General features: G+C 43.6%; 1 protein-coding gene across 2 annotated transcripts in view; it reads right to left on the reverse strand.

The window, feature by feature from the left end:
- Positions 1-27,519, reverse strand: part of LOC147750611 (chloride anion exchanger-like) — a 334,851-nt gene that overhangs the window by 70,016 nt on the left and 237,316 nt on the right. For both annotated transcript variants that reach the window (XM_086967201.1, XM_086967202.1), the window contains exons 9-11: positions 25,768-25,915; positions 4,563-4,676; positions 4,139-4,216 (exon numbers count right to left, since the gene is read on the reverse strand). In XM_086967201.1, coding sequence (XP_086823327.1) covers positions 4,139-4,216; positions 4,563-4,676; positions 25,768-25,915 — 340 coding nt within the window. The remainder of the gene's footprint in view (positions 1-4,138; positions 4,217-4,562; positions 4,677-25,767; positions 25,916-27,519) is intronic.

A 27,519-nucleotide genomic window follows, 5' to 3' on the forward strand; every position in this document is an offset into this window, starting at 1 on the left:
AAAATACTATGCCTAGACAAGTTCAAACACTTTTCCCACATTGTACTTGTGCTGCACTCTGCAGCATGCATGCAAAGTAGGAAAAGAAAGGAGAAATTAAACCATTTCTCCCCTTAGCTTTTGGCGCTAAACCCTGTCTACAATTGTTTGTAGGTAGGGTTTTGCTTCAAAAGGCAAAGTTGGTTGCATGAGAACTCCCATGTACCACCCATGTAATGTCCCCTTTGGTACTAAGTAATGCAAAGCAATGTCTCGGGCTGCTTTGCGTCACTTGTAGGGTACTTTCCAATGCAAAACAAGTTTTCCACTGGAAAGTAAATTTGTAAAAAAACATTTTGTGTTGGTTAGCGTCACTTTTGTGATGCTATCCCTCTAGCAAAATGTCTGAAAATCTAACCCTGGAGTCTTTATTTGTGTCTTTGACAGTCTACATGTACTTATTGTTTTGGGCAATTCATTATTTATGCTACTCATTGCATACCTCTAACACTTGAGCACTGTATCTTGTTTGTTTGGCATTGTTTGTTAGACTGTTTACCTACTGTCAACATCGCGGTCAGGTATCCCGCTTTTTATGAGCCTGTTCAGGCATCACTTTCAGCTTTAAATATGATAGCCCTCATATTGGTGAGGTGTAGCAGCCAGGTAACATGCTTATTGTGAACCTCAGTCAAACCTCATGCTCTGTAAGTACCGGGTCAGAAGTCATAATATACGGGTGCCATGGTTAGGTATTGTTCAAAGCAGGCGTATAGGTCAGGCTTCATGATTAGCTGGCATGTCTTTCATCCCTTATAACAGTTCCAACACTAAAGCCAACCCACCCTGAACAATGAGGGATTCTCTGACACACAAGCAGGACTCTGAAAAGCAAACACTGCTGTCATTGTCTCCTCTGTCAGTCGTCATCAACAAGTGCTCCTACAAAGTGTTGCCAAAATATTCTCGCCTACAAACATTCCACTCGGTGCAACTTCCTACTGGGCAATGTTCAATGCAAACACATTATTTTAGTACTTTGTGGGCCTACACAGACCACTGAAAATGCTCCAATTCTGTGCCATCATGTTTTATAGGAGGTTCTGATGATTGATGAAGAAATGACTCTAAAAGCCTAGATGGGCCCATCTTTGACCTGAAATGCAATATGTGGGGTCCATCTCTATGAAGATGTCACAGAGGCCTACTCAGAAACATCACATTTACTGGGAGGTTCTGGTTATTTGTCGCCTCTATATCGCGAAGGAAGTGTCTCCAGCACAATACAGTTGCATTGTTTTTAATTGTATTTTACAATTGCGTTTATGTAGTGCGTCATGGGCAGTGGGTAGCACAGTACTCTTTATGTTCAAAACCAATGGACACTAAAAAACAGCTTAATAGACATCCTAAGAGCTTCACAGATGAAGACTTGTCCTTGAGGTGAAAACGGGTCCTTGAGTACCGCTGTGTGATATGGCTACTTAAATTGGTTGTCTTCTTTTAGCAGCCTGGACCCAACCATACCACCAGCTCCCTTCCAACTGCTGCAGGAAATTTTATCTGCTATTGAAAACACTTATATTGATAATGTGCACAAGTTTATGTTTAAAATAATAAATGCTGCAATTAAAAACATTGTAGTAGGTAACCCTACTTCAGTGTCATTGGCCTGCATGTAAATAAAGTGCTGAACTAAGTTAGCCTAACTGCTGATGCATGTTAACTGGAAAATAATGCATTAACACGGAAAAAGCCTGTTTCTCACATTGAATAGTTGCATGTTCAAGACTTTTTCTACTCTTTGCTGCTGGTGTTGCAACTTCAGAAGCTCACTGTCAGTTAGTGAATAAAAACTTGTTTTGTATTAGACAACTGATAGTGAGGTTCTCATCGGGAATGACAGGAAGAATACTTCATGGGAAGAAGTATTGCACCACAAGCAAATAACTTTGTAACCTTCTTGGGAATAATGTCGCAAAGTCTATTATGCTCTGGTGAGAACATGGGGTATGCACCTGCTCCCAGGAGTCTCCTGATATTCCATTGTCTGATGAAGAAGACGAAAGAAAATAATGTTGCAACATAGAATTTGTGTATTTACAATAGTGCATGATCCTACAGTAAGTTAAAGAGCACAGAGCACAGCCCTCAGACCCCAAGTGACAAATCTTACATGTTCCTTCCCCGACTTTCTAACCTGAGACTCACTTTTTGAGTTTCTGATGTCTTTCTTCATGTGGGGCTGTTTTCTCTAATTGTCTTCTGTTATTTTGAGCTGAGAATACTCTCCAGCTATAATGCAAAGGTGGTTTATGCTTACACATTGATCTTTCTCTCATCAGAACTCTTTATGGGTTTCTGAACTGACACATTTCTTCTCTTAATCCAAATGTTATTTAGATGAGGAGTTTCCTTTATGGAACATGCTTGTTGCATTATTACTTGATCTTAATGAACAATTTGTTCTATTTTTTTAATGAAATATTGAATGATGGGTTATAATAACTTTTGAAGCTTAAATCTAAAGATGGATGTCTAATAAATAAATAGATAAAAACAAAGGATTTTTGCAAGAGGCGAAAGCATTCCTTAGCGACATACATTTACCAGTTCTGACCGGCACTGAGGCGCAATTACTCGAGGCGAACCTAACAGACAAGTTGACCCTGGGCATTAAAAATATACAGTCAGGAAAAGCCCTCGGCCCAATGGTATACCCATCGAACTTTACAAACGTGCAGCCACAACATTAGCCCCACACCTATTAAAGATGTACGAGGCCAGTCTTGAGAAGGGAGAACTCCCCATAGATCAGCGAATAGCCACCATAGTGGCCATCCCCAAACCTGGCAAACCACCCTCAGATAGCGCTTCCTACTGTCCCATTTCTTTGATAAATGCAGAGACCAAGATCTTAGCCAAAGCACTGGCCAACAGATTACCGCCCCACTTCGCAAAACTGGTCCATCTGTACCAATCCGGATTCATGCCGGGAAGAAACACAGCTCTGAACATCAGACGTATTAGAGGACAAATATAGGAGCAGGTTTTACAGGCTGCTGATGAGGAAGCAATAGACACACCCAACAATAAAACAAAGTGTGGTGTGTGCACACCGAAACAGTGGTCTTCTGCATGGTGCCGGTTCTCCGATCTCCGATGGTCGGCACGCGAGGCAAAAACTGACCCAGAGGCTCGGGTTGTTGGCTTAGCGTTGCTCAAGAGAGGCATGCATGCGCCTACAAGACAGAAGCTGGACAGGGAAATGACTGGAATGGAAGGGCTCACTCCTTAGAACAGCAGCACATATGGGAAGAGGCGGTTCTGCAGTTATCTCAAACATCAGGAGACAAATCAATAAGAGAACTGGCGATAATGAACTCAAAATATTCCTCTAACTGCTGCTTTGTCGAATCCTCTCAAAATAGCACCCATCTCAAGAACACAATATGCCGCGGCTCACCCTAATACAAATTTGATACCTATCTGCTAACTCCCGGAATAGTATTTTTCCCTCTTCCTGTTCTATGTTTGCTCAGCAAGCTTAAAACATGAAATGCCCATGTGTCACGTATTCACAGAACTGTGAAGTAGTGAAGTGCAATTAACGTGGCAACGTTTACTGTGAGAAACTATCAAATCCATAACTGCATATTATTGTGGACAATTTAAGGAGAAATGTGGCCTTCACCACGGCACAGGCCTCACTTCATCACGTTACTATGCCAAAAATATGATATTTAGTAAACATTTACACCCGGCCTTAGTCCCAGAAGGAAATTGTTCACCTGATTCTTGAGACCCACAACATGTGGAGATATGTGGTATTAGCATAACACTCTATGAACGTCTGCTTTTGTTAATGAGTCCAAATCAAAAACCCTGGGTCCAATTCACAAAGTTAAACTTAGACTTAAGTTTAGTGTTACTACTTTTTAGTATTCACATAGGTACCTTACTATTAGCAACTTTCCTACTAATAAACTTACTAGTAGGAAAGTTAGGCGTAAGTCTAAGTTTAACTTTGTGAATCAGGCCCTTAATATTTTTCTTTGCACACAAACTGATTATATGTTTTGTTACTATTGCACATAAAATAACCAGAAAGTGAGGACTGGAAGACATTTTCAGCTGTGTAAAATGAGGAATAGCTTACCTTTTGTAAGGGCTGAAGGAGAAATCCAAGGGCCAGGATGACAATCATAACTAGTGAAGCTGATATAAGACTTGCAACCTGCAATCACAAACAAATTCTTCGAACCATTGTTCTTGCACGGCTACATATTTTCAGTGACACGAATATGTTAATGATATGCACCCAAAATACATATTAATACAACTAGCATTACAAAATGCATTGGCCAGCAGAGGAGAATCCCCCATGTCAACATAAGAGAATGGTACTTTTACCTTGAAGAGGGATGAGAAACTAAAGGCACTCATTTTGTGTTCATAGAACCAAAAACAAAATGTAAGAATACATTAGCATTTGGTGTCTAGAGTATCCTGTGCACATATTATACATTGGTGGAGCTGCCATGATTGTGCAGCTTAACAAGAGAAAGCTCTTTGTGGCCTACCTGTGTTTTGCCTCCTGTGCTTTCCTGGACAGCAGACCTGGACAGTGAGGTGCCCGCTGCAAAGCCTTTGAACGAGCCAGTAAATATGTTTGCCAGACCGAATGCAATCAATTCCTATGACAGAATGAAAACTCACATTAGAAACAGCAGGAGATGTTAATAACTGTCTGCTTTACCCCCCCCCCCTTTTATGGAGTGAGGTATGGGAGAGTTTCAATCAGTGGCAGTTGCTCCCAAGTAGCATTAGAGGGGAGGAGAGCACTTTTTTCTGCACTTTCTGTCTGGACAACCGCCTATTGCTATATGCTTTATTGATTATGCTCATTCTATAATTTCTATATAAAGATGACGTCTTAATCATTCAGTTGTTTTTTTTGTCTTTCTCTCTGGTGAATTGTTTGAGAATATTCTACCCCTTTGTTCAGTGACTATGAGATAACCTGCTCGGTGACTCATTGATTTGATTTCAAGGGTCTTTTCCTCTATGGGTTTCTAAAGAGGTATGTAAGGACCTGTTGTTGTTCTTACCGTATTGTTCCCAGGTCCTTTGACTCATTCTGGGGTTACCCCATTAGCTTATAATGGCATATCTCTACAAAGGCACCTACAGAATGCCTTCTTTTTCAGTAGAAGTAGATACCATGTCAGTTCCATCTGTAACTATGTGACCGGTGCAGGAGGGGAGAGATGACAGAGGATGTGGGATGACCAGAGGCGAGAGATCAGGGTTGAGGCTTTGAGGGATGGTGCAGAATTGAGGGCTGGTCTGAGGCTGTGGGGATGAGCTGGGAGTGAGTGGTTATGTGGTACAGAGGTGAAAGCAGGCAAAGGCTGCAGAAGGGGGAGCAGGTGCAACAGGCTAAGGATGAAGCAACATGAGAGAGGAGGGGGGCTGGTGAGGGAATCAAATGGGTACTTCATGGTAATTGTGGTCGGGGGAAGCAGCACTGGTTCCAAAGGTACTTTTTAACCCCTTGCCTGCGGGGCTAATTCCCCCGCTGTGCTGGGGGCGTGCACAGCGCCCCGGTGCTCATGACATGAGCCACGGTGTTATGTTATGTTAACTCCATTTTTAAGCGCACAGCTGCCCCAGCTAAGAGGCGTCCCGGCGCTGCGCCTGGAAAGGAACACAACATAAACCGAGCGAAAGGAAAGAATCCAGAATAAGGAAAATTAACATCTGTTTGGGAAGATATACGTTTTTACGGCTTTCCTGAATGTCAGAAGGTCATCGAGAGCACGCAAATGGGCAGGGAGAGAATTCCAAAGTTTAGGGGCAAGCACTCTAGAAGAGCGACCGCCAGACCTACTCCTTAGAAAACGAGGGACTACAGCTAAATTTTGTCCACAGGATCTCAGCAGACGGGAAGGGGTGTAAGGAAGAATGAGATGCTCCAATATCTGGGGAGAGGCAAGTTTTAATATCTTAAAAGCAAGACATAGAGTCTTGAATTCTATCCTCTGAGGCACAGGCAGCCAGTGAAGTTGGTAATAGTGCTTCTAGCAGAGCCCTAGCTGCAGCGTTCTGAACGCGCTGTAATCTCATAATTTCAGCCTGATTGGCCCCAAGCAGCAACAAGCTCGCATAGTCGAGCTGAGACAATATGACTGCCTGAATAATCAGTTGGTGAGTCGGGGCGTCAAAAAATTTCAACACCGATCTGAGCCCCCGTAGATAACCAAAGCAGGTCGCAGCTATTTTCTTGGTATGACAAGAAAAACTGAGCGTAGAATCTAGCCAAACGCCTAGATTTTTCACCTCAACAACCGGAATCGGAGTGGGGCCAAGGTCAGCTGGCCACCACTTATCACCCCAGAGGCTGCTCTGTTTGCCCACAATCAATACTTCGATCTTTTTGGCGATGAGTTGCAGGCAGTTGGCCGTCATCCATCCAGCCACCGCACTAAGACCCTCACGAAAATTAGCAGCCGCAGTATCGGAGTCCCCACTAAGTGCAATCGCAAGCTGCGTGTCGTCAGCGTAAGACACCATTGTAAGGTCCCAACGCTTGGCGACAGCAGCCAGCGGCTGCACGTAAAAGTTGAAAAGCGTGGGGCTCAGTGCTGATCCCTGCGGAACTCCCTGTTCGAGGCTATGGGGTTTAGACTCAAAGGGAGGCGTGGAGACCCGGAAGGTACGATCAGAGAGAAACGATCGAAACCATTCCAGCGCCACGCCCTTGACGCCCGCCTCTCCCAGACGCTGCAGAAGAATTTAATGGGAGACAGTGTCAAAGGCGGCACTGAGATCTAGTAGTACCAGTGCCGCCGTTTGACCCGCATCCAACACAGCGCGTAGATGTTCAACCATGGAGACTGAAGGACTGGGTTCTTTAAGACCCAGCGGTGCCAGGGCACAACACCTGAAACCTTCGTGGGTAACCTGCTCCGGCGTACGAATGACAGAGACACGGGACACTTCCTTCGGCGTCAAAGATTCAAGGTTTATTTACTGCAGGGAACACAGAAGTCACGACAAGTACAACACGTGCAACTTGGGGAGACTGCTTCAAATTGGTTCTGTGGATCGCTCCTTTTATACAGAATTTACCCATAGGACAACATGATACACAAAGGTTTACAACCCGGTTCCCACAATTATCCCCCAGAGGGGTCGCTTTGGTCACTTTGATACACACAAGGTCCGGAACATAAGTGCGGAAACATTTGGCGGTTCCCAACTGTAAAAACCCATCTTCCCAACATTAGTGCATTCCAATCAGCAGTAAAACAGATCGAAATAGGAACAAAGACAGGTGCAGAGGAAGACGGAGACAGTGGGGAGATCGGAAAGGGTGTAAAAGGGAGGTATCGAGAAACACGAGATACAGACATCAAAGGGACGTGCCTAATGAGATGCACGGCTGAGACAATAAGTCCGTGCGGCAAGATGAGCCTCGAGCGGGGCCATCTGCCTTACAGTATCATCCCCCTCGTCATAAAGACACTTACAAAGAACATGTGTAAAGACACTTACAAAGAACATGTGTCTTCCGCAAATATCTTGGGAGTCCCAGGGTCGCGAAGCGGACAGCGTCCGTTCGCTGGCTACTTGAGGGCAAGAGACAAAATGGATGCCGTATCTAAGATGGAACCCGTGGGTACAGATGAAAAACCCACATAACAAACGAACGGTTTAAGTTAGCACAGCGAAACTGCGCACACTTACTAAACTCGTCATTTGCGGTTCATAGATACCAGACTCGACCATATTCGTACGAGTCGAAAACATCACTGACAATTGTCACGGAACCTCAGACGCTCCTTTTGCCCTCATGTAGGCAAGCACTAGTCAGAATCATATTCGATATTCATCAGACCATCGAGATGTTGCTGTAGCATAGCTCTGTCCAACCGAGTCCCCTTGGTAACAGGTGGCTGTCTCATACACGTTGTAGCACAGAGGCCACATAAGGCAGGACCGCACTGCACACAAAGGCAACACGTGAACAGGAACGCCACAACGACTCCGATGATCATCAGAATCTTCCAACCCCAAGTCGACATCAGGCCCCAAAACCACCCAAGTAGCGTCCAATCCCCTACATCCACGTGTATGGATTCAGAGATTTTATGCAACTTCGAGATGGCTTGATAGACAGTCGGAGCGTTATCAGGAATGAAAATACAGCAGCTCGAATGGATCACCTTACATACCCCACCTCGATCTGCTAAGATCACGTCTAAAACCATACGGTTTTGTAACGTCATAAGTCTATCCGCCTGAAGTTCAGTGGTGATATTACCAAGGGCACTGGCAGTAATATTAGCTGTCGATTCTACCACTCAAGTCAACTGTCTTAGGTTCCTACTATTAACCATGGGTCCCCAAAACGGGAGGAAACCCTTGAAAAAGTCTCCTGCCTCTTGACCAGCAGTATCCTCTTCGCTAATTACGCCTCTCACAACTCTAGTCTTGTGATAATCTGCATCTACAGTAAACGTCGGAGGCAACAAGTTTGCGATAAAACATGAGCCCATGAAGTCAGAGGGCAACCATGCATACGCACGATCATGACAGATAAAGTATGTACCCTTGGCAGCCAGGAACACAGGGGACGAGACCATCGGCAGAATGTAATTTTCAGTGCAAGCACTCTCTCCAAGTCGGGCTTTCGATCTTCGGCCACGACCTATTAGACAAAAATTACCAATGTGGGGTACGACCCATATCGGAGGCGAGCTTTTAAGCTGTTTTTCACTAGTGAACACACTATATTCGCCTCTACTTAGGACCCTATAAGCTTGTACCTCTTCTTCAGGAATAAGCGAGGGATCATAGATATCGCTATCTAAGTCTTCAATTGCTATAGACAAAGGTTTCTGATACGAGGTAGGACCAGAGTAGGGGGAACGTGGTTCTCGAATGGGGTGGAAACCCAGTGCGCTTCGAAACATTGTTTGAAATGCTCGAGCAGACCCTTGGGAACTATACGGTAACACCAGATATGGAATTCCCTTATCCGTAGTATGTGGCATCAACCCACACACCCAACAATTAGTAGTGTTAACCACTAACTGATGCTGATGAAGGAGCTGAATAAAGGAATTATTGCGGAATTCTGCACGTCTAGCCTGCTCATGTTCAGGTAAGATATGAAAAGAATGCGGAGATGCAGTGGAGGTAAGTTTAGGGTCAGGGGTAGGAGTAGGTGTAGCAGAAGGTAAAAAGTAAAACATCGTGTAATACACCCCACCCGCCAATAATGCAGAAGCAGTCAAAAACAATACGAAAATTTGGAATTTAAAACATTTGGTACGACTGAGTTGCTACAGCTTGAATCTTTGTGCTTGAGCTCCTTCCAAGTCCGTCAGCTTCGAAAATGCCATTCCCTACGACCGTCCGCAACGTTTCTTGACGCACTTCGTTCTGTGTAGCAGTAGTCAATCCCTAGGAGTTCCCAGGAACCGACGGTCTTTAACCTGGTGTCAAGACCTACTAACCAGAAGGAAGTACGCGCGCGGCCCTACGGTCTTTATTTCACAAATATATATGCGAAAACAATGTTTCTCAGCTGTGGAAGCAAAAATATGTAAGGAATGGAACTCAATGAATATATACAAAAATAATCACAATGATATGAGTGTTCAAACTGATCGTGGAAAACGGGATAATGCAATTGTCAAGGGACAGAACAGGATCTTTTATTAGTCTCTGGTGCTAGATCGCAAAAAGTATCGGGTTTTCCCAGGACGTGTCTGTTCGTCAAACAAAGGATCCGTTGAAGGGACAGCGTCCTGTTGATCAGCTGAATGTTCTGGTCTTGAGTCTTTTGCTGACAAATGTTCAACAGTGTCTTTCTGCTGCACTGAGGATTCTCCGACAGGTTGTGCGTCACTGAAAGGTACAAACGCCGGCAATCCTTCGGTTTCAGTTGATGCAATGCCTTTCCTCACCCACGAGTCTGCTGGCAACGGGATAGGGACTTTCTTGGTATGGGTGGCATGCACCCAATTCTTCCGCTCCTCAAGACGAACTGCAGTTCTCGTGGCAAGGAGGACCTGGTAGGGTCCAGTAAACCTCGGGTCCAAGTTGGTCTTGCGCGAAAAGTTGCGCGTCACCACCCAATCTCCGGGCTGGAGCTGGTGGCCTGGACCCTCCGTCTGCGTCAGCAATGCTTCGTGAACCTGTTGGTGAATTAACCTCAGTTTAGCAGTCAAGTCATGAAGATAATCGATCAACATTGGATACTCAAGATCACAAAAGGCACCCGGTCTAGGGACCCCCCAAACATTGGCAGGACGACCGAACACTATTTCATAGGGACTGAGCCCTACTCGGGAGTGTACAGTTGCCCTTGTTGACAGTAATGCTAAGGGTAAAGCGTCAGGCCACGAAAGACCTGTCGTAGCCTGAATCTTTGCTAGTTTTAGTTTAAGGGTGCCATTGTACCCTTCAACCAAACCAGCTGACTGAGGATGATTGGCACTATGGAATTTCTGATTAATTCCAAGGCCCTTACACACACTCTTCATCACACTCCCCACGAACTCACTTCCGTTATCTGACCACACAATTCTAGGCATTCCGTACCGAGGAAAGTATTCCTTCAGTAGGATTTTCGCAGTAGACAAAGCAGTATTGTCTTTGAGAGGATAGGCCTCGATCCATCGGGAGAATGCGCAAACCACAACTAAAACGTATTTCAGGTTATTGCATCGCTCCATATGGATGAAGTCCAATTGGATCACCTCAAAGGGACATGAAGGGGGAGCAAAACTACCAGGAGGAGTTGGGGTTCCCTTACCAGGATTGTACAACATGCACACCATACAATTCTTAACCAATCGTTCAGCACATTTCGTGATACCATCATTCTTCCACACAGGAGACAGCAATTTACAAATACCTTTCGCACTAATGTGCTAACCCATGCACCATAGTCACAACAGCCAGCACATACGCATCAGGCAACATCCATCTTTTCTGATCCGATAAGTCAATCCAACAACCATTCGCATCCAACTTTCCCGTACTTTCTTTCCACTTCGCCTTTTCAGTCTCGGTGGCCTCATTCTGAATTGCTTTCACACTCTCAATAGTGTCCTCACACATACTCGATTCTGTAGGCCACCTAACCGAACTCGTCACATACATTCGAGTGCTAAGGTTCCGCGCAGTCTCCTTAGCAGTCTCATCCGCAAGCGCATTACCACGACCAACATCATCCGTCACCTTACGATGCGCACTACATTTAACAATCGCTACTTGTTTAGGCAACGTAAGTGCATCCAAAAGATCATTCACAAGTTGGCCATGCTGAATCTTCGTACCATGCGATGTTAGAAAACCTCTCTCTCTCCACAACCGTCCAAAACTATGTGCGACGCCAAAGGCATATTGGCTATCGGTAAACACATTCACACGTTTCCCTTTTGCTAACACACACGCTCTAGTAAGAGCGATCAGCTCTGCAGCTTGGGCAGAATTCTGATTTAATCTCGCAGTCTCAACAACAGTATTCAACGTTACAACAGCATATGCAGTAGTCACATCGCCATTCGGCAACTTGAAACATGAACCATCCACATACAGTGTACCGTCTGGGTCTTCCAATGGGGTGTTTTTAAGGTCCACTCGACCTTTTGTTTCCTCCTCTGTCCTCAAATAACAATCGTGTTCTGTTATTTCATCTGACTCTGAGCTAATTGGTAACAAAGTTGCCGGGTTCAGAACATTACAACGTTTTATTTGAATGTGGCTTGCCAACAGCGTCAACTCGTACCCAGACAACCTCGCACTCGTCAAGTGCTGAGTTTTCGTACGATTCAAAAGAGTATCGACTGCATGCGGAACCATCACCGTAAGCATATTATCCATGACCAATCCTGCTGATTGTCGGATGGAGACCGCGGCTGCCGCCGTCGCTCGTAAACAACTCGGCAATGCTCTAGCTACCGGGTCCAAGGTCGAGGAAAAATATGCACATGGACGTTGCTTTCCACCAAAAGGTTGCGTTAAAACACTCAACGCACAACCTTCCCTCTCGTGAACGTATAATGTAAACGGCTTACTATAGTCAGGAGTACCTAACACAGGAGCCGAACACAATGAATCACGTAATTCAGAAAAACTTTTCTGACATTCTTCCGTCCATGGTAAAGGAGTCGAAACATCCTTGCACGTAAGAGCCACTAATGGTTTCGCTAGCAATGAAAAATTAGGAATCCATTGCCTGCAGTACGACGTAATACCTAAAAAGGCACGCACATCTCTTTGGGTGGTTGGCACAGCCATGCGCGCAATTGCTGCAATTCTCTCTGGGGTCAACCGTCTTCCCTCCTTTGACAATAAGTGACCTAGATAGGTTACTTCCTGACAACAATATTGGAGTTTAGAAGGTGACACCTTGTGATTTAGCTCGCAGAGATGTTGCAGCAGCGATACCGTAGCGATTTTGCAAATGTCCTGAGTATCTGCAGCCACCAATAGGTCATCGACGTATTGGATTAAGGCCGCACCAGCCGGCAACTTAAATGCATCCAGTTGACCCTTCAAGGCTTGACTGTAAATCGATGGACTTTCACAGTAGCCCTGAGGAGCGCATTTAAACCGGAAGCTGCGTCCACCAAGAGAGAAACCGAAAAGGTCTCTGCTCTCCTCTGCAATCGGGATGCTGAAGAACGCATTCTTCAAATCAATCACCGAAAACCACGCTGCAGAAGCTGGAATCAGAGTCAGTAATGCCGTGATGTCAGGCACAACGGGGAACTGAGGAATCACAATTTTATTCACCTCCCGTAAATCGATAACAAAACGATAAACAGGTGGTTTCGAAGGATCAGTACGTTTTAGAATGGGCAGTACAGGGCTGTTGCACACGTTTCCCCGTGTTTCCTCAATAACGTCTTTCTCGATCAAATCATAGATGATCGCTAACAGTGCTCGTTCACCATCAAGAGAGATACGATACTGGGGAATACGTGGCAATCGCACATTGGATTTCAACTGAACAATATAAGGTGAGATATCAAGCAGGCCCACATCATTGGGACCTGTTGCCCACAGAGATGCAGGAAGAGAACTCAATTCCAGTGGAAGCTTATCGAGAGACAAGTACATAGGAGAGACAACCCTCTCCCCCAACGTAAGCTTTACACCCGCAGGAGAACAATACAAAGTCGCATACAAACGTTTAAGCAAATCCAGACCCAAAAGATTTTCACCACAACCCGTGGTCAAAATCAACGGAGCTTCTAGTTCACAAGGCCCAATTGTAAGGGGCAAAGGGCGCGAAACTGGATTGCTAACGGGGGCACCAGAAAATCCAACGGAAACATTGGTTAAGCCAGACAAAGGTGCGCCAGGGAGTTTCGAATGCTTTATGGAACTTTTCGCTGCACCAGTGTCCAACAGAAAAGGCTCAACGACGCCCGATGTAGCAACTGCGACGTAAGGCCCTCTCTGATTAACTGGAACTGATACTACTCCCTCTCCTTGTCTTCGGCTGTCCTAGTAATTACTGTCGTCAGTTCCCTGATCGACATAATAATTCGTCCACATTGTACTGCGCAGATCGTCCTTGCGACGATCCACGTTGATCAAAACAATTATCGGAATTTGATGAGTTGTCTGAGCGATCGTTCTGAGCTCCACGACCTCTAACACGTGGAGCCTGCTGTGAACCACCACGACCTCCTCTAGATGAATTACCACTATTACGTTCGTTTAGAACAGGACAATTGAATTTGATGTGTCCCTCCTGTCTACAATAAGCACATTGATTGTACCCTAACGAGGATCTTTGGGAAGAGGAGTCATTACAAGATTGCGATCTGTTTGATTGTGGCTGTGATCTATTTTGTTGCGAAGTATTCTGATTCGAACGTGGAGGATACGCTTGCTGAAGCAACACTTTAGTTTTAAGCTCTTTCGTCTTTTTATCAGCACGGTCGTTCTCTTCTTTCTCTCTGTTCTCATAATATTGTGCCGTGGCCAATATCTGAGCTGAAGTAGAAACGGCCCATGCACTTTCTGAATTCTTTAATTTATTGCTCAAATCGGGCAATAAGTTCGAAACAAATTTATCTACGAACAACCTTTGACCACCCTCAGTGCCCATATCCTGACCACTATGATCAATGAATGCCTCCTCAAACCTCGTAAAGAAGTCGGAGACACTCTCGTCCTTTTTCTGTTTACAAGCTGACAATTTGTCCCAGTTCACCCTCATAGCTGGCATAAGAGTTTTCATTAGCGTTATAATTCTTTGAGGAAGGTCAACAATCAGCTGGTCGGGTTTAGCAGCAGCCGTTTGTCCGGCATCTGCCGCTACAATGGCAGCCCAAGCACCACCTAATTCATTCGGGTGGTTTTCATGACGAATCTTAGCCCATACCGGTTGCGGTACGACATTGCCGAACAACATATCGATGTCGGCAAGATTCATTACCGTAGCATCTACGAGCTGCGATAATTCTTTGTAATACCCTGTAGGATTCTTGCGTGGGTCAGGCAAAGATTGCTTCACCTGCAATACTTCCGAGCGTTTCCATGGGAGATGTATCCATACTCTCTGGAAGAAAGGCAAAATCGGGGGGTTTGCTGCAGGGTTACCAGGCATCCATACTGGTGGAACTTCGCGCATAGGAAATTGACCAGACTCATCTGGCTGTCTTTCAATATCCTCAACAAACAAGGCTTGGGGTATCGGAGTGGGACGGAAAGATAGCAACCGCTCAACAGCACGTCGAACGTTGGTATCCACTATCAGTCCAGCCGAAAACTGAAGCTGTAGATCAGACAAAGCGGTCAGCACCTCGTCAGGTGCATCGGCCGATATCTGATCGCGAAGGACCTTACACATTTCTTCGAACACAAATCTCTGGGTTGGTATATTAAATTGACAAAACGTGTCGAGTACAACACGAGGAGGATTGCGAAGGGGATGCATCATCCAACCCATCGCCATATTATATAGCGAAGCACGTTCCCTGTTACCAGGAAGCTGACTACGTCTCTGAGGACCATCAGAACCAGCGGATCCAAGAACAGGTCCGAGCGAATGAAAGAAACTAGCCGCAAGAGAAGAATTACGACTACGGGTAGAGGGAGAAGTATAGGACACAGGACTAACAAGTGAAGGAGTGGAAACAGAAACAACAGCAGGGGTTAACAAAGCGGGAGCAGTAACGGGAGCAGGAGTATGTGGAAGCGGAGGAGCAGTAGGGACAGCAACAGACAAAGGAGCAGGAACAGTCGGAAGAACGGGTACAGGTTGAGGAACAGGCAAAGGAAGAATAGGTGCAGGAACAGGTACAGGGGGAATCACAGGAGCTGCGACACCCTGCACATACGGAGGTGGCGATTTCATAAGATAGGACATTAAAGGATCCTCAACTGCCTCTTCCTTCTTTTCCGACTCCGTAGGCAAAGTAGGATAGCATTTATCTATAGTCATACGCTGTAATCTATCAAACACTTCCTTTTCCCTAACCTCCTTATCATGCTGAAACTGTTCTGCTTTCTTTACAATGGTAGCAACATTATCTCTCTGATTTCGTTTAGTCTGTCTGATTTCTTTCTGTCGGGCTTCTTTACGCCACAACCGAAAGGCATCAAACATGGCCGGCCTTGACTTTCTTTCAAACAATTTAACCTCTAGATTATCTAAGATCGGGGCCTCGAAGCTACCATGAGGTGGCCAACGAAGGTCACCGTCCTTCTTCGTGTATTTGATCCAGTATTCATTAAAAGTAATCGGGCCTAGCCCATGTTTACTGTACAGTTCATAAGTGGGAGTTCCAACCGGAGGTATCGGACACGAGTCCTCCAGTCGGGAATCCATACCACAAGGTCTGAAACAACTGAACAAAGTACTACGACCAGGCATCTTGCACACTAGCCGAGTTTCACAAACTTCAAGGGTTACGGGATTTACCAAGTCCCAGCAAAGAACAAAACCCTCGGTTTTTGGCGGCTGCAGTCGTCAAATAACACAACAAAGTACGCTAGCAAAGTGTCACCGACAAAAACACTCACACAGCGTCAACAACAAGAACACTCGCTAAAGTGTCAACAACCAAGAACTCTGGGAGCGACCCACAAATACTTAACTCAAAGATCGATGGCGTCGCCAGGAAGGCCCGTCAATCGTCTCGCTATACCAAGGTCTACGCCAGGCGCCAAAACAGGTCTACAGTCAGGGCAGCAGTCCGTCGCAGCCGTCAGGAGGCGGGAATCTTCGCGGGAAAAGTCTTTGGGCCACTTATTTCGACAACAGGATCGATGAAGCGGAGTGCACCTTCCCTCGGAGATTTCACACGAAGTTCCTCACGATCGTCGGGCTTGGACCGGTACCACTGATGCAGCCCCACGTTGGGCGCCAACTGAAGGACTGGGTTCTTTAAGACCCAGCGGTGCCAGGGCACAACACCTGAAACCTTCGTGGGTAACTTGCTCCGGCGTACGAATGACAGAGACACGGGACACTTCCTTCGGCGTCAAAGATTCAAGGTTTATTTACTGCAGGGAACACAGAAGTCACGACAAGTACAACACGTGCAACTTGGGGAGACTGCTTCAAATTGGTTCTGTGGATCGCTCCTTTTATACAGAATTTACCCATAGGACAACATGATACACAAAGGTTTACAACCCGGTTCCCACAATTATCCCCCAGAGGGGTCGCTTTGGTCACTTTGATACACACAAGGTCCGGAACATAAGTGCGGAAACATTTGGCGGTTCCCAACTGTAAAAACCCATCTTCCCAACATTAGTGCATTCCAATCAGCAGTAAAACAGATCGAAATAGGAACAAAGACAGGTGCAGAGGAAGACGGAGACAGTGGGGAGATCGGAAAGGGTGTAAAAGGGAGGTATCGAGAAACACGAGATACAGACATCAAAGGGACGTGCCTAATGAGATGCACGGCTGAGACAATAAGTCCGTGCGGCAAGATGAGCCTCGAGCGGGGCCATCTGCCTTACAGTATCATCCCCCTCGTCATAAAGACACTTACAAAGAACATGTGTAAAGACACTTACAAAGAACATGTGTCTTCCGCAAATATCTTGGGAGTCCCAGGGTCGCGAAGCGGACAGCGTCCGTTCGCTGGCTACTTGAGGGCAAGAGACAAAATGGATGCCGTATCTAAGATGGAACCCGTGGGTACAGATAAAAAAACCCACATAACAAACGAACGGTTTAAGTTAGCACAGCGAAACTGCGCACACTTACTAAACTCGTCATTTGCGGTTCATAGATACCAGACTCGACCATATTCGTACGAGTCGAAAACATCACTGACAATTGTCACGGAACCTCAAGAGGAGGGCTGTTTCAGTGCTGTGCCCAGCACGAAAGCCATTCTGCGAAGGGTCTAGAGTGTTAGCAGATTGAAGATGATTGGACAGAATGCCGTTTACATGGGCTTCTGTCAACTTCGCAGCCCATGGAAGGAGGGAGATAGGACGATAGTTCTCAAGTTTTAGAGGGTCCAGTGAGGGTTTTTTCAGGATGGGGGTGACATAAGCTTCCTTCCATCTCGAGGGGACTATACCCGAAGAGAGGGATAAATTGATAAGGTGACGAATAGGAGGCAAGCAAAAAGCAGCTGAGTCTTTAAATTGAGCTGGCCTAAGTGGGTCCACAGGGGATCCAGATTTCACTTTAGCTGCCAATTTCTCCAACTCTTCCTCCGAAAGAGCTGGGAGTGTCAAAAGAGTCAAGTTGTTACAAGGAGTGGACCCCAACTCCACACTTGGCAGCATAGTATTAGGGAAGGAGCGGTAGATCTTAGTCACTTTATCAACAAAGAAGGCTGCAAGAGCCTCGCAATGAGATAGTGAACAGACCTCGGGCACAGCAGCTCTATTAGCAGTGAGATCTTTTAAGACTTTAAAAATCAATTTGGTAGGATTGGTGCTCATAGTGAATTCATGAGAATAGTACGCTGCGCGAGCCCTACAAACGGCTCGATGATAGAATTTAACTTTGGCAAGATAAAGAGTTTTCAGTCCCACCTCATAGGTCTTACGCCATGCTCTCTCTGCTTGTCTGCAGGTAGCTTTCATAAGCCGTAGGGAGTCATTGTACCATGGACTAGGTCCTGGTCGACGGCTCTTACTCCACACCGCAGGAATCAGAACATCAAGAGCTTTAGTGATCCAGTCACAGAAAAGAATATAACCAGACTCAACATCGCCAGGAGGGGTCAGAGGGAAGGACTCCAGAAAATGGTGGAATTCCGCAAGTTTGAGTTTTTTCCAAGGACGTCTAAAAATAGTTCTGTCTGATGTTTTATACAGAGGGTCCTTAGTGATAACCTGAAACTCGACAAGATGGTGGTCACTCCAAGCTATAGGTCTAGGCGGACTAACTTTGGCCACAGTCAAGTTGGTAAACAATGGGTCCAAGATATGACCACCCTCATGTGTGGGGTGAAGAATCAGATGCGATAGCTGAAGAGCCTCTAGATCAGCAAGGATGCCACTTATCGCTGGAGTATCAGAAGCATCGAAATGGAGATTTAAATCCCCAATAATGCTAAAATTAGCTGAGGTAAGCGCCATGGAGCTAACAAGCTCAGGGAGCGCTTTCCTAAAAATAGTTCTGTCTGATGTTCTGGTGGCCATGTGCTCATGACGAGCTGAGCTCGTCACGGCCACACCCGTTTCTTCAGAACGTTCAGCACAGCGGGGGAATTAGCCCTGCGTGCGAGCGTTCAGACCGTTATAACGAGCTGAGCTTGTCATGATCACACGGCCACCGTGGCTCATGAAGAGTTGAGCTCATCATGAGCATGGGAGGGGTTGACCCTCCACCTGGGCCATCCTTGGCCTACATAATGGCTTACAGGTAGATTCATCATTAAAAAATCGTCTCGCAAAGGGCCAGATTCTGAGAATCTGGCCCTTTGCGAGCGCAATTTTTGCATTTGGGATTCATCATCCCAAATGCAAAAATCTGTAATTGCGAATTCGCTAAATTGCGAGGAATTACATTTAAGGAATCTCTATTTGAGATTCCTTAAATGCAATTCATTAACCATTTTTAAATTGCGAAATCGCAATTTCGGGCCGCTATTTACTGCGAGGTCAAACCTCGTGGTAAATAGCGAAAACGTAGAAAAATGCTTTTTTTTAAAAATACTTTATTGACAGTAGGGCAGAAAAGTTATTTACAATAACAAGTACGAGTAGTAGGTTTGTTTCTGTACTTAGTCGTATCAAAGCTATGCATAGAAAATACCACAGTCTGACGTTCGTGATTAATTCCACATTATTGAAATGCAAGAAATAAGAGCAGTTATTGTGCATAGATTCTCATTCATCAGTACCTCACATCCTATTCCTATTCACTATTTACCCAGTTATAATACTGCCTTCTGGTCTTACCAACTTTATCTAACAGTAAGAAGAAGAAATTCTGTAACTTGTAAGCTCAACTAATGTCATCGTCTTAGTAAAGTGTCTCACCATGTCACAGGTAGTTGTCGCATATTGCACAATGTCAGTACAGTTTAAGGCATTAGCAATGTCTCACTCCATCCCAACATCAAACCCGGGTTCAACATACAAGTCCACCCCTCTCAGTCTTCATCTTCCTCCGAATCTAAGTCGTCACTCTCTGGTAAGGGTGTGCATGGTTCCCCCCTGTATTTATTCCAAGGCATCCACACTTTATTCCATTTTCTGGGGCAGGCCCGCAACACATACACCGCCCTCTCCTTCACCATCAGAAGGTCCATATTTCTAATCCACCCAGACACCGTAGGTAATTCCGGAGCACCCCATTTTTGTGCGATGTCTCTCTTGGCCACTGTTATAGCCAATGTGGCCCACAATTGTTCGAGAAAAATGCTTTTAAATGCATTTTTCTAAGTTGCTTGTTGCACACACACATGTCCTTTGGACATGTGTGTGCGCAACACCAATGTAGATTACATTTCAGGGGTGCTACAGGGTGTCCTTTGGACACCCCTAGCACCCTTGAAATCGCATCCTTATTTGCGATTAGCAAATTGCTAATCGCAAATAAGGAATAACTCCCCATTCATGAATGGGGAGTTATACCTTATTTGCGATTAGCAATTTGCTAATCGCAAATAAGGAATGTGTAGGAATCGCAATTTATTTAGCGATTCCTACATGAATCCCGTTTTGCAATTCCTTAATAGCGATTCCTTAATAATCGCTATTAAGGACTCGCAAATCGGGACTTTGATGAATCTAGGGGTTAGTGTTTCTGAAGCTGCAACGTAGATCAATGTTTAGGCCTTGTTGGCCTGCATGATGGCAGAGCTCTGTGGAGCCAGGTTCCACACTGGTGAGCTGTCTGAGGCTGTTGGCGCGGGCACCCGCCTCTATAGGACACTGGGGCTCAAGCCCCAACAACATTTGAGGCTGGGGCTCATGAAAGCACACCAAAGCTTGGGCGCTGCACCAACATTGAGGTTTACTGTTTGTCTTCTCAATTCAGACGTTCAGTTGCTGCTGCTACACACTGTGACCAAAGAAGGGGTGGGGGTTGCAACTGATGCTGTAACATTGGTCCTCCAGTCCCTCTGGCTAACACTGCGGTAGGCAGTCACATTTCTAGTAAGCTCCAATGGAGTTTGAATGTTTGACAAATATCACTTGAATTCTGACGTCGTCACATAAAAATCAATCTTTGCCATTCCACCTCTTCACGGATGCTTTGATTGGTTTAAAAAATATAGGATGAAAATCACAAGCTAAACCATTTTAAACTTTTTACACAGTTCCCTAATGTATTGTGTGACACATTCAGACATTCCTGGCTTTCCATTCACCACAATGCATTAGTCTAGGATGTTTAGTTTTTTTTTTACGTTGTAAGTTGGGTCTGAAAGTCCTAACATGCAAAGTGTTACTGGATGAAAAAACATGTTTGCCAAAAGATTCAAGCATTTCATAGGATGAATTGGGTGCTGTGATATTCATTTAAAAAAAGTGGATAACTTAATTTTCAATATTCTTGCTGTGTAAGTCATGTGAAACCAAGTATACGCCCTATACAGATATTTTAATAAAGTGCACTTTTTCATTCACATCATACTTATAACACATATTGACAAGTCCATGTGTTAGTAAAATGCTGAATTTGAGATTTCAGGTAATTCCTGTCATAAGACACCTTGTACTCGTTTTATAGGGCACCACTTAGAAAGATCTTAAGTCACCACTAGTGAGCAGAATTTGAGGGGTGCAAAGTGGGCAGTTTAAGAGTAGAGTGTGCACGTGTCTGCAGAAAGGACAGGAGCAGAGACTGGGCAATGAAACAACAGCACTGTCTAATCGTAAACTGGATACAATTCCTTACATTTGAAAAGGGGCTCGTCTTGTTGCTCTCTTCCACTATCTGCATTCCTTCCCATTTTATAGTCAAAATGGGGCCATGTGGTCCGGGCTAACCCAAAATCTCCGTGAATCACACTCACATGGCTTAGGGAAGCTGGTCGTGTGCAGGCCGCGGCAGCTGGGGAGAGCAAACTTAGCCAATGGGTTGGTGCAGGAGGAAGGATCGGCATGAGACTTTTGAGGTTGTAGCAACAGGTGTGTCCATCAGAGTGCTGGGATGGCAAAGCAAAACAAATGGCTTATTCTGCACAGCACACACATAATTGTGGGGAACAAATGTACAGATACCTTTGCAGCATTACGTCAGTTGTCACTGCCATTTTGAAAGAGGGAACATCGTTATTAGGAAGCTCTATGCACCAACTGGATTAGCCAAGGAATAAAAACGTGGTCCATGCTGCAGTTAATGCACACAACAAGCATGTTGTGACCCATTAGCAATATTATTAGCCAATGCTAGAGCATGGTAGATGAGTCTTTCCATTGCAAACTGCCACATCATTAAATTATTTAGGTGACAGAACTCCCTCTAGGGGTTAACAGGAGAGTGACAAGCAAGGCTTTTTGACGGCAGCACACACCTCATGCCCAATAAAATACTATACTCAAGGTATACAATGTGTAGGCAGAAACAAATCCATTCTCTGAGGTGGGCTTCTTAAATCTCTTTTTCATTTGATCACATAGGGTCAGGTGACGGCTGCAATGTGAAACCAGAGCCACAAATTAAATGTCTGAATCTCAGAACTTCTGAAACTCATTCCTTAACTGTGGTGCTTTAAACAAAGTGAATCACAGCCCTATACAAGTATCTTTCCAGACTACCACATGGATTTACGTCAAGGATTGCCATGACATAACTGATTATCCAGAAGCAGTGCAGCAGTTTTAAAACACTCTCAGTTTTATTCAAAATCACATTGTTTTCATTTCATGGATTTATTGCCAATAATCGTGCACAGTTCCTATCTGTGTCCATTGTGCCTTTGACTCCCATTGAAATCTTAATTAGTGAATGACAGTGACTACATGGAGCTAGGTAGAGCACAGTGATTTGTTGTCCTATCAAAAACATTCCCTTTCGAGTGCATATTCATGCAGGATTATTTTTTCCCAAAATTAATATGAGCTTTCTTATAGTTTGTTCACTCTGTACATGTTTAGTGGACTCCACTTAATGCATCAATGTATGTATACTCGGTATAGAGTCAAAATATCGAGTTTTAAATATCGACTAGACATAATATCGAGTAAAAAATATAGAATAGACATAATATCGAACAGACATAATATAGAATACCAAAATATTGACTAGAAAATTTTAATATCGAATAGAAGGGACATAATATCGAATCAAAAATATAGAATGGACATAATATCGACTAGACATAATATAGACAACAAAAATATCGAATTTAAGGTAAGTTAATATTAATTTAAAATTTTTGTGTAATATAATTCTGTAGCAGGTTGTGGGTTTATAGGGGAATAGGGTGGGAAGTAATTTAATTATAATTAATTAAATATGTTATTTTATTTATTGGTATTTATTTAGAATTAATTGGTAATTAATTATTAATTGGTAATTAATTAAAATATAATTGGTAATTAATTTTAATTGATTAATTGATAAATATGTTAATTTTAGCAATTCATTTTCTGTAGCGGGTTGTGGGTTTATAGGGGAATAGGGTGGGAAGTAATTTAATTATAATTAATTAAATATGTAATTGTATTTATTGTTATTTATTTAGAATTAATTGTTAATTAATTATTAATTGGTAATTAATTAAAATATAATTTGTAATTTATTGTAATTGATTAATTGATAAATATGTTACTTTTATTACATTATTTTCTGTAGTGGGTTGTGTGTTTATAGGGGAATAGCTTGGGAAGTAATTTAATTGTAAGTAATGACATTTTTTAAATATTTTTTGTGTCTAATTTTTATTTATTTTTATATTGTAAATTAATGTATTGGTAATTGGTAAATAATTAGTATTAGTAGGTAATTTTTATTATTAGTTAATTTTTATTTATAATGTTAATTGATTAATTAATATATTTTATAAAATTGTAAAATATTTTAATTATTTTGTAATTGGTATTAATATTTATGTTACTTATATTTATATATGAAGTACTTACTTTCCCTACTATTGCACTCACTGGAGTGGGAATAGTAATTTTTACCCCTACGCTATCCAACGCTTTCCCTACTGTTGCACTCTCTGGAGTTGGAATAGTAATTTTTACCCCTACGCTATCCAACGCTTTCCCTACTGTTGCACCCACTGGAGTGGGAATAGTAATTTTTACTCCTACGCTATCCAACACTTTCCCTACTGTTGCACTGACTGGAGTGGGAATAGTAATTTTTATCCCTACGCTATCCAACATTTTCCCTACTGTTGTACTCTCTGGAGTAGGAATAGTAATTTTTATCCCTACGCTATCCAACGCTTTCCCTACTGTTGCACTCACTGGAGTGGGAATAGTAATTTTTACTCCTACGCTATCCAACACTTTCCCTACTGTTGCACTCTCTGGAGTGGGAATAGTTATTTTTACCCATACGCTATCCAATGCTTTCCCCACTGTTGCGCTCTCTGGAGTGGGAATAGTAATTTTTACCCCTACGATATCCAACGCTTTCCCTACTGTTGCTCTCTCTGGAGTGGTAATAGTAATTTTTACCCTCTCACTATCCAAAGCTTGCCCTACTGTTGCACTCTCTGGAGTTGGAATAGTAATTTTTACCCCTACGCTATCCAACGCTTTCCCTACTGTTGCACTCACTGGAGTGGGAATAGTAACTTTTACCCCTACACTATCCAACGCTTTCCCTACTGTTGCGCTCACTGGAGTGGGAATAGTAATTTTTAACCTTACGCTATCCAACGCTTTCCTTACTGTTTCGCTCACTGGAGTGGGAATAGTAATTTTTACCCCTACGCTATCCAACGCTTTCCCTACTGTTGCACTCTCTGGAGTGTGAATAGTAAATTTAACCCTCTCGCTATCCTACGGAAAAGATATTGTATATGTTTTGTTAATAATATGTATAAATATATATATATATATATTTGTTTTAAAATTAAAATATATATTTTTTTAAAGTTACATTAATTATTTATTAATTTTAAGTTTATTTAAGTATTTTAAGTATGTTTAAATTAATTATATTTATTATTATATTACTTTTAAATTACTTTTAAGATATTTAAAAAAATTCGATATTTTGACTGTCTATATTTTTTCCTATCGATATTTTGGAGTCAATATTTTTGTACTTACCTGTTTGTAGATAGGAAGTCGATATTCTGGCATTCTATATTTTTACCTCGATATTTTGGTAAGTCGATATTTTGACTGTCGATATTCTTTCAGTGATCCCAAACTGATGTATATTTGTGTCTCAAAGTATAATCATTAATTTATATTCAATACACTCAATATATATTCTTTGCAAATATTTGTCTATGTCTATACAGTGCACACCTACAGGAATAGTTACTGCTCAACATTTATATGATGAGTAGCATGGATGTTTAATTTTCTTTTCTCCTGAAGAACAACACAAAAGTGTGTAGCAGAGAAAGCTGACTGAAGCCAAGATACTAGAGGCCTGCCTTGCATCATAGGAACCTGCATTGTTTCCTGGAGAAAGGGCCTACTGCCGAAGATCAGGCCATACTCAAGAGACCTGAACATGGGACAGGAGATCTGAACAGTGAGGGCTGACGATGGGCCTCCAAAGCACAAGAACAGACCAGCTGGAAGAATTCACATTAAAAAAGGTCCTCTAACCACAGTACCTGAAAATGCAGTACATTAGGTTATCCTGAAGCCTTGAAAGCACAGTCAAAGGCCTCAAAGATCCTTGCTGTGTGCCTGGCACACCTGCGTTACTTCCACTGATACAAATGATTTTAGACCCCCATATGAACTTTGGCTTATAAATCCCTCGCATACGATGACAAGAATGTGAGGCCACACAAAAAGTACCTGTGCAAAAAGTACCTGTGTGATGTACAAATTCTCATGACAAATTTCTTAATGACTACTATTTTGAGAATGCGACTTGTACATTTCTTTTTTATGTTCTGTGCACATTCATGCATTTGCATCTATGCAAAACATGAACACATTGGTGACTCGCATGAATTCTTATGCATCAGTAAATATTAAGCAACATGTGTGATCATGGACACCCCACATATGTTCACTTGTTAGACTGCCTTCTTTTAAAAAGCGTTATGGCCAGCAGCACATCATATCTTCCCACACAGAAAACATTCTTTGAAGCAACATTTGTTTTGAGATGCGACACTCATTTCAACACAAAACAAGCTTCCCAATTTTTATCAGTACCTGATTGCCATCGATGACATAGCCATGCTTGATTGAATATACTTTGGCTACAGAAAACGCAACTGCAAATCCAACAATCCCAATTGAGATGCCATCGCCTACAGCCTGTGTGAGCACTTGTGTGTTTGCTGCTGTGGGAGGGTGGTATCTGCAACGAGACATTGAAAACAGACAGTAAATGTATTAGTAATGGCAATATATAGGTGTTCATGGTGTCATTCCAAGAGGACTGCCTCATTAAGTGCTTTGGCTCGTCTCTTCTCAGCTCCTACACACTCAAAAAGGGTGGGATTTCAGAGAAGATTACAAATTTACCAAAGGTCTGCAAACTGTTCACTCCCTGACGGTTTTTAAATTTGTCTATGAGTAGGCCTGATATCTTGGGCTAATGCTTTCCAAGACATAGTTTATAAGGAAACAAACATTTACACAGCTTTTCACTAAGCCAATGATCAGAAGACAGCAAGGACCCAATTCACAAAGATTTTGATCTGACAGTCTTGCACTACTCTTGGCTTATTCTTGAATTCCAGCCTTAAGTATGTAAAACTAGTAGATTACTGTACGAAACTGGGCGTTTGTTGCAGTTGTCTCCAAACTTTTTGCCCCCATTTTAGCTACTAGGTGCTGATTATTTACTCTGACAGTGCATTGAGGCCTGCTAACCAGACCTCAGTTCCAGGCTCCTTCTGTAAACATGGTGTTGTCCAATTGTTCTGCAACTGGCTAAGGACTTCAGCACCCCTGCAAGTCCCTAGTAAAAGATACCTCAGGTACCTAGGGTATAGGTACTAAAGAGGGCCCCTAAGGACTGCAGCATATCTTACGCCACTCCAAGGGACCCACACACAAATTCTACACAGACTGCCACTGCAGGCTGCATGACAGGGTGAAACCATGATTGAAAACACGGCATGGCACACTCCTGTGTGCCATGCCAAATATACTGCATGGGCTATATGTAAGTCATCCCTACAGCCTGGAAGCCCTAAGACAGGGTGGGTTATAGTACATGTGAGGACATATCTGCATGAGCAGATAAGCCCCTATAATGTTTAGTTCCATTGCTGGACATTACAAGTGAGCAGGGAAGCCATCTTAAGGTAAGTACTGGGCATTGGCCAAAATGAGTTCCCTAGCTACATAAAGGCTCCTCATATTAATAAACCCACACTGATGCCAGTGATATATTTATTAATATATGCACCCAGAGGGTTTCTTAGAACCCTACTTGCCCTCTAGTGTGTTGGCTGACTGATCCAGTCCAGCCTGTCACCACCGATCAGTTTCTGACTGCCAGGAGGTGAGAGCCCTGCACCCAGAGGACGGAAACAATGCCTGCTCTGGAAAGAGGTGTTTGCACCTCCTCCGGGAAGGCCAGTAAATATCAAGGCAGGAGGCTTCAAAGGCCTCTACCACCTTTGATATGAAATCCAAGGCTTCCCCAGACAGTTGAGGTGCCACCTCCTGCCCTGGGCCCATATGGCACAGGGGCAACAGGAAAATTAACTAGGTGGAGGGCTGTTGCACTGCCAGGCCTGACACAGCATTAAGGTAAACAGCCTGAAGTGAACACGAAGTTAGGAATTCCACCATTTAGTGTGTGGTAGAATTAGGAACTCTGGGACAGGGTCATTTTGGGGGTGCAGTGACCCCAGGGGTAAGTAGCCCATTGGCTACCTCACCTTTCTCCCCTTAACGCCTCTAAATTGAGTATTTAGGGGACCCCTGAAAGCACAACTTCAGTTTTCA

This window comes from Lissotriton vulgaris, chromosome 1_1 (genome assembly GCF_964263255.1).
Source record: "Lissotriton vulgaris chromosome 1_1, aLisVul1.2, whole genome shotgun sequence".
NCBI classification, from domain to species: Eukaryota; Metazoa; Chordata; class Amphibia; order Caudata; family Salamandridae; genus Lissotriton; species Lissotriton vulgaris.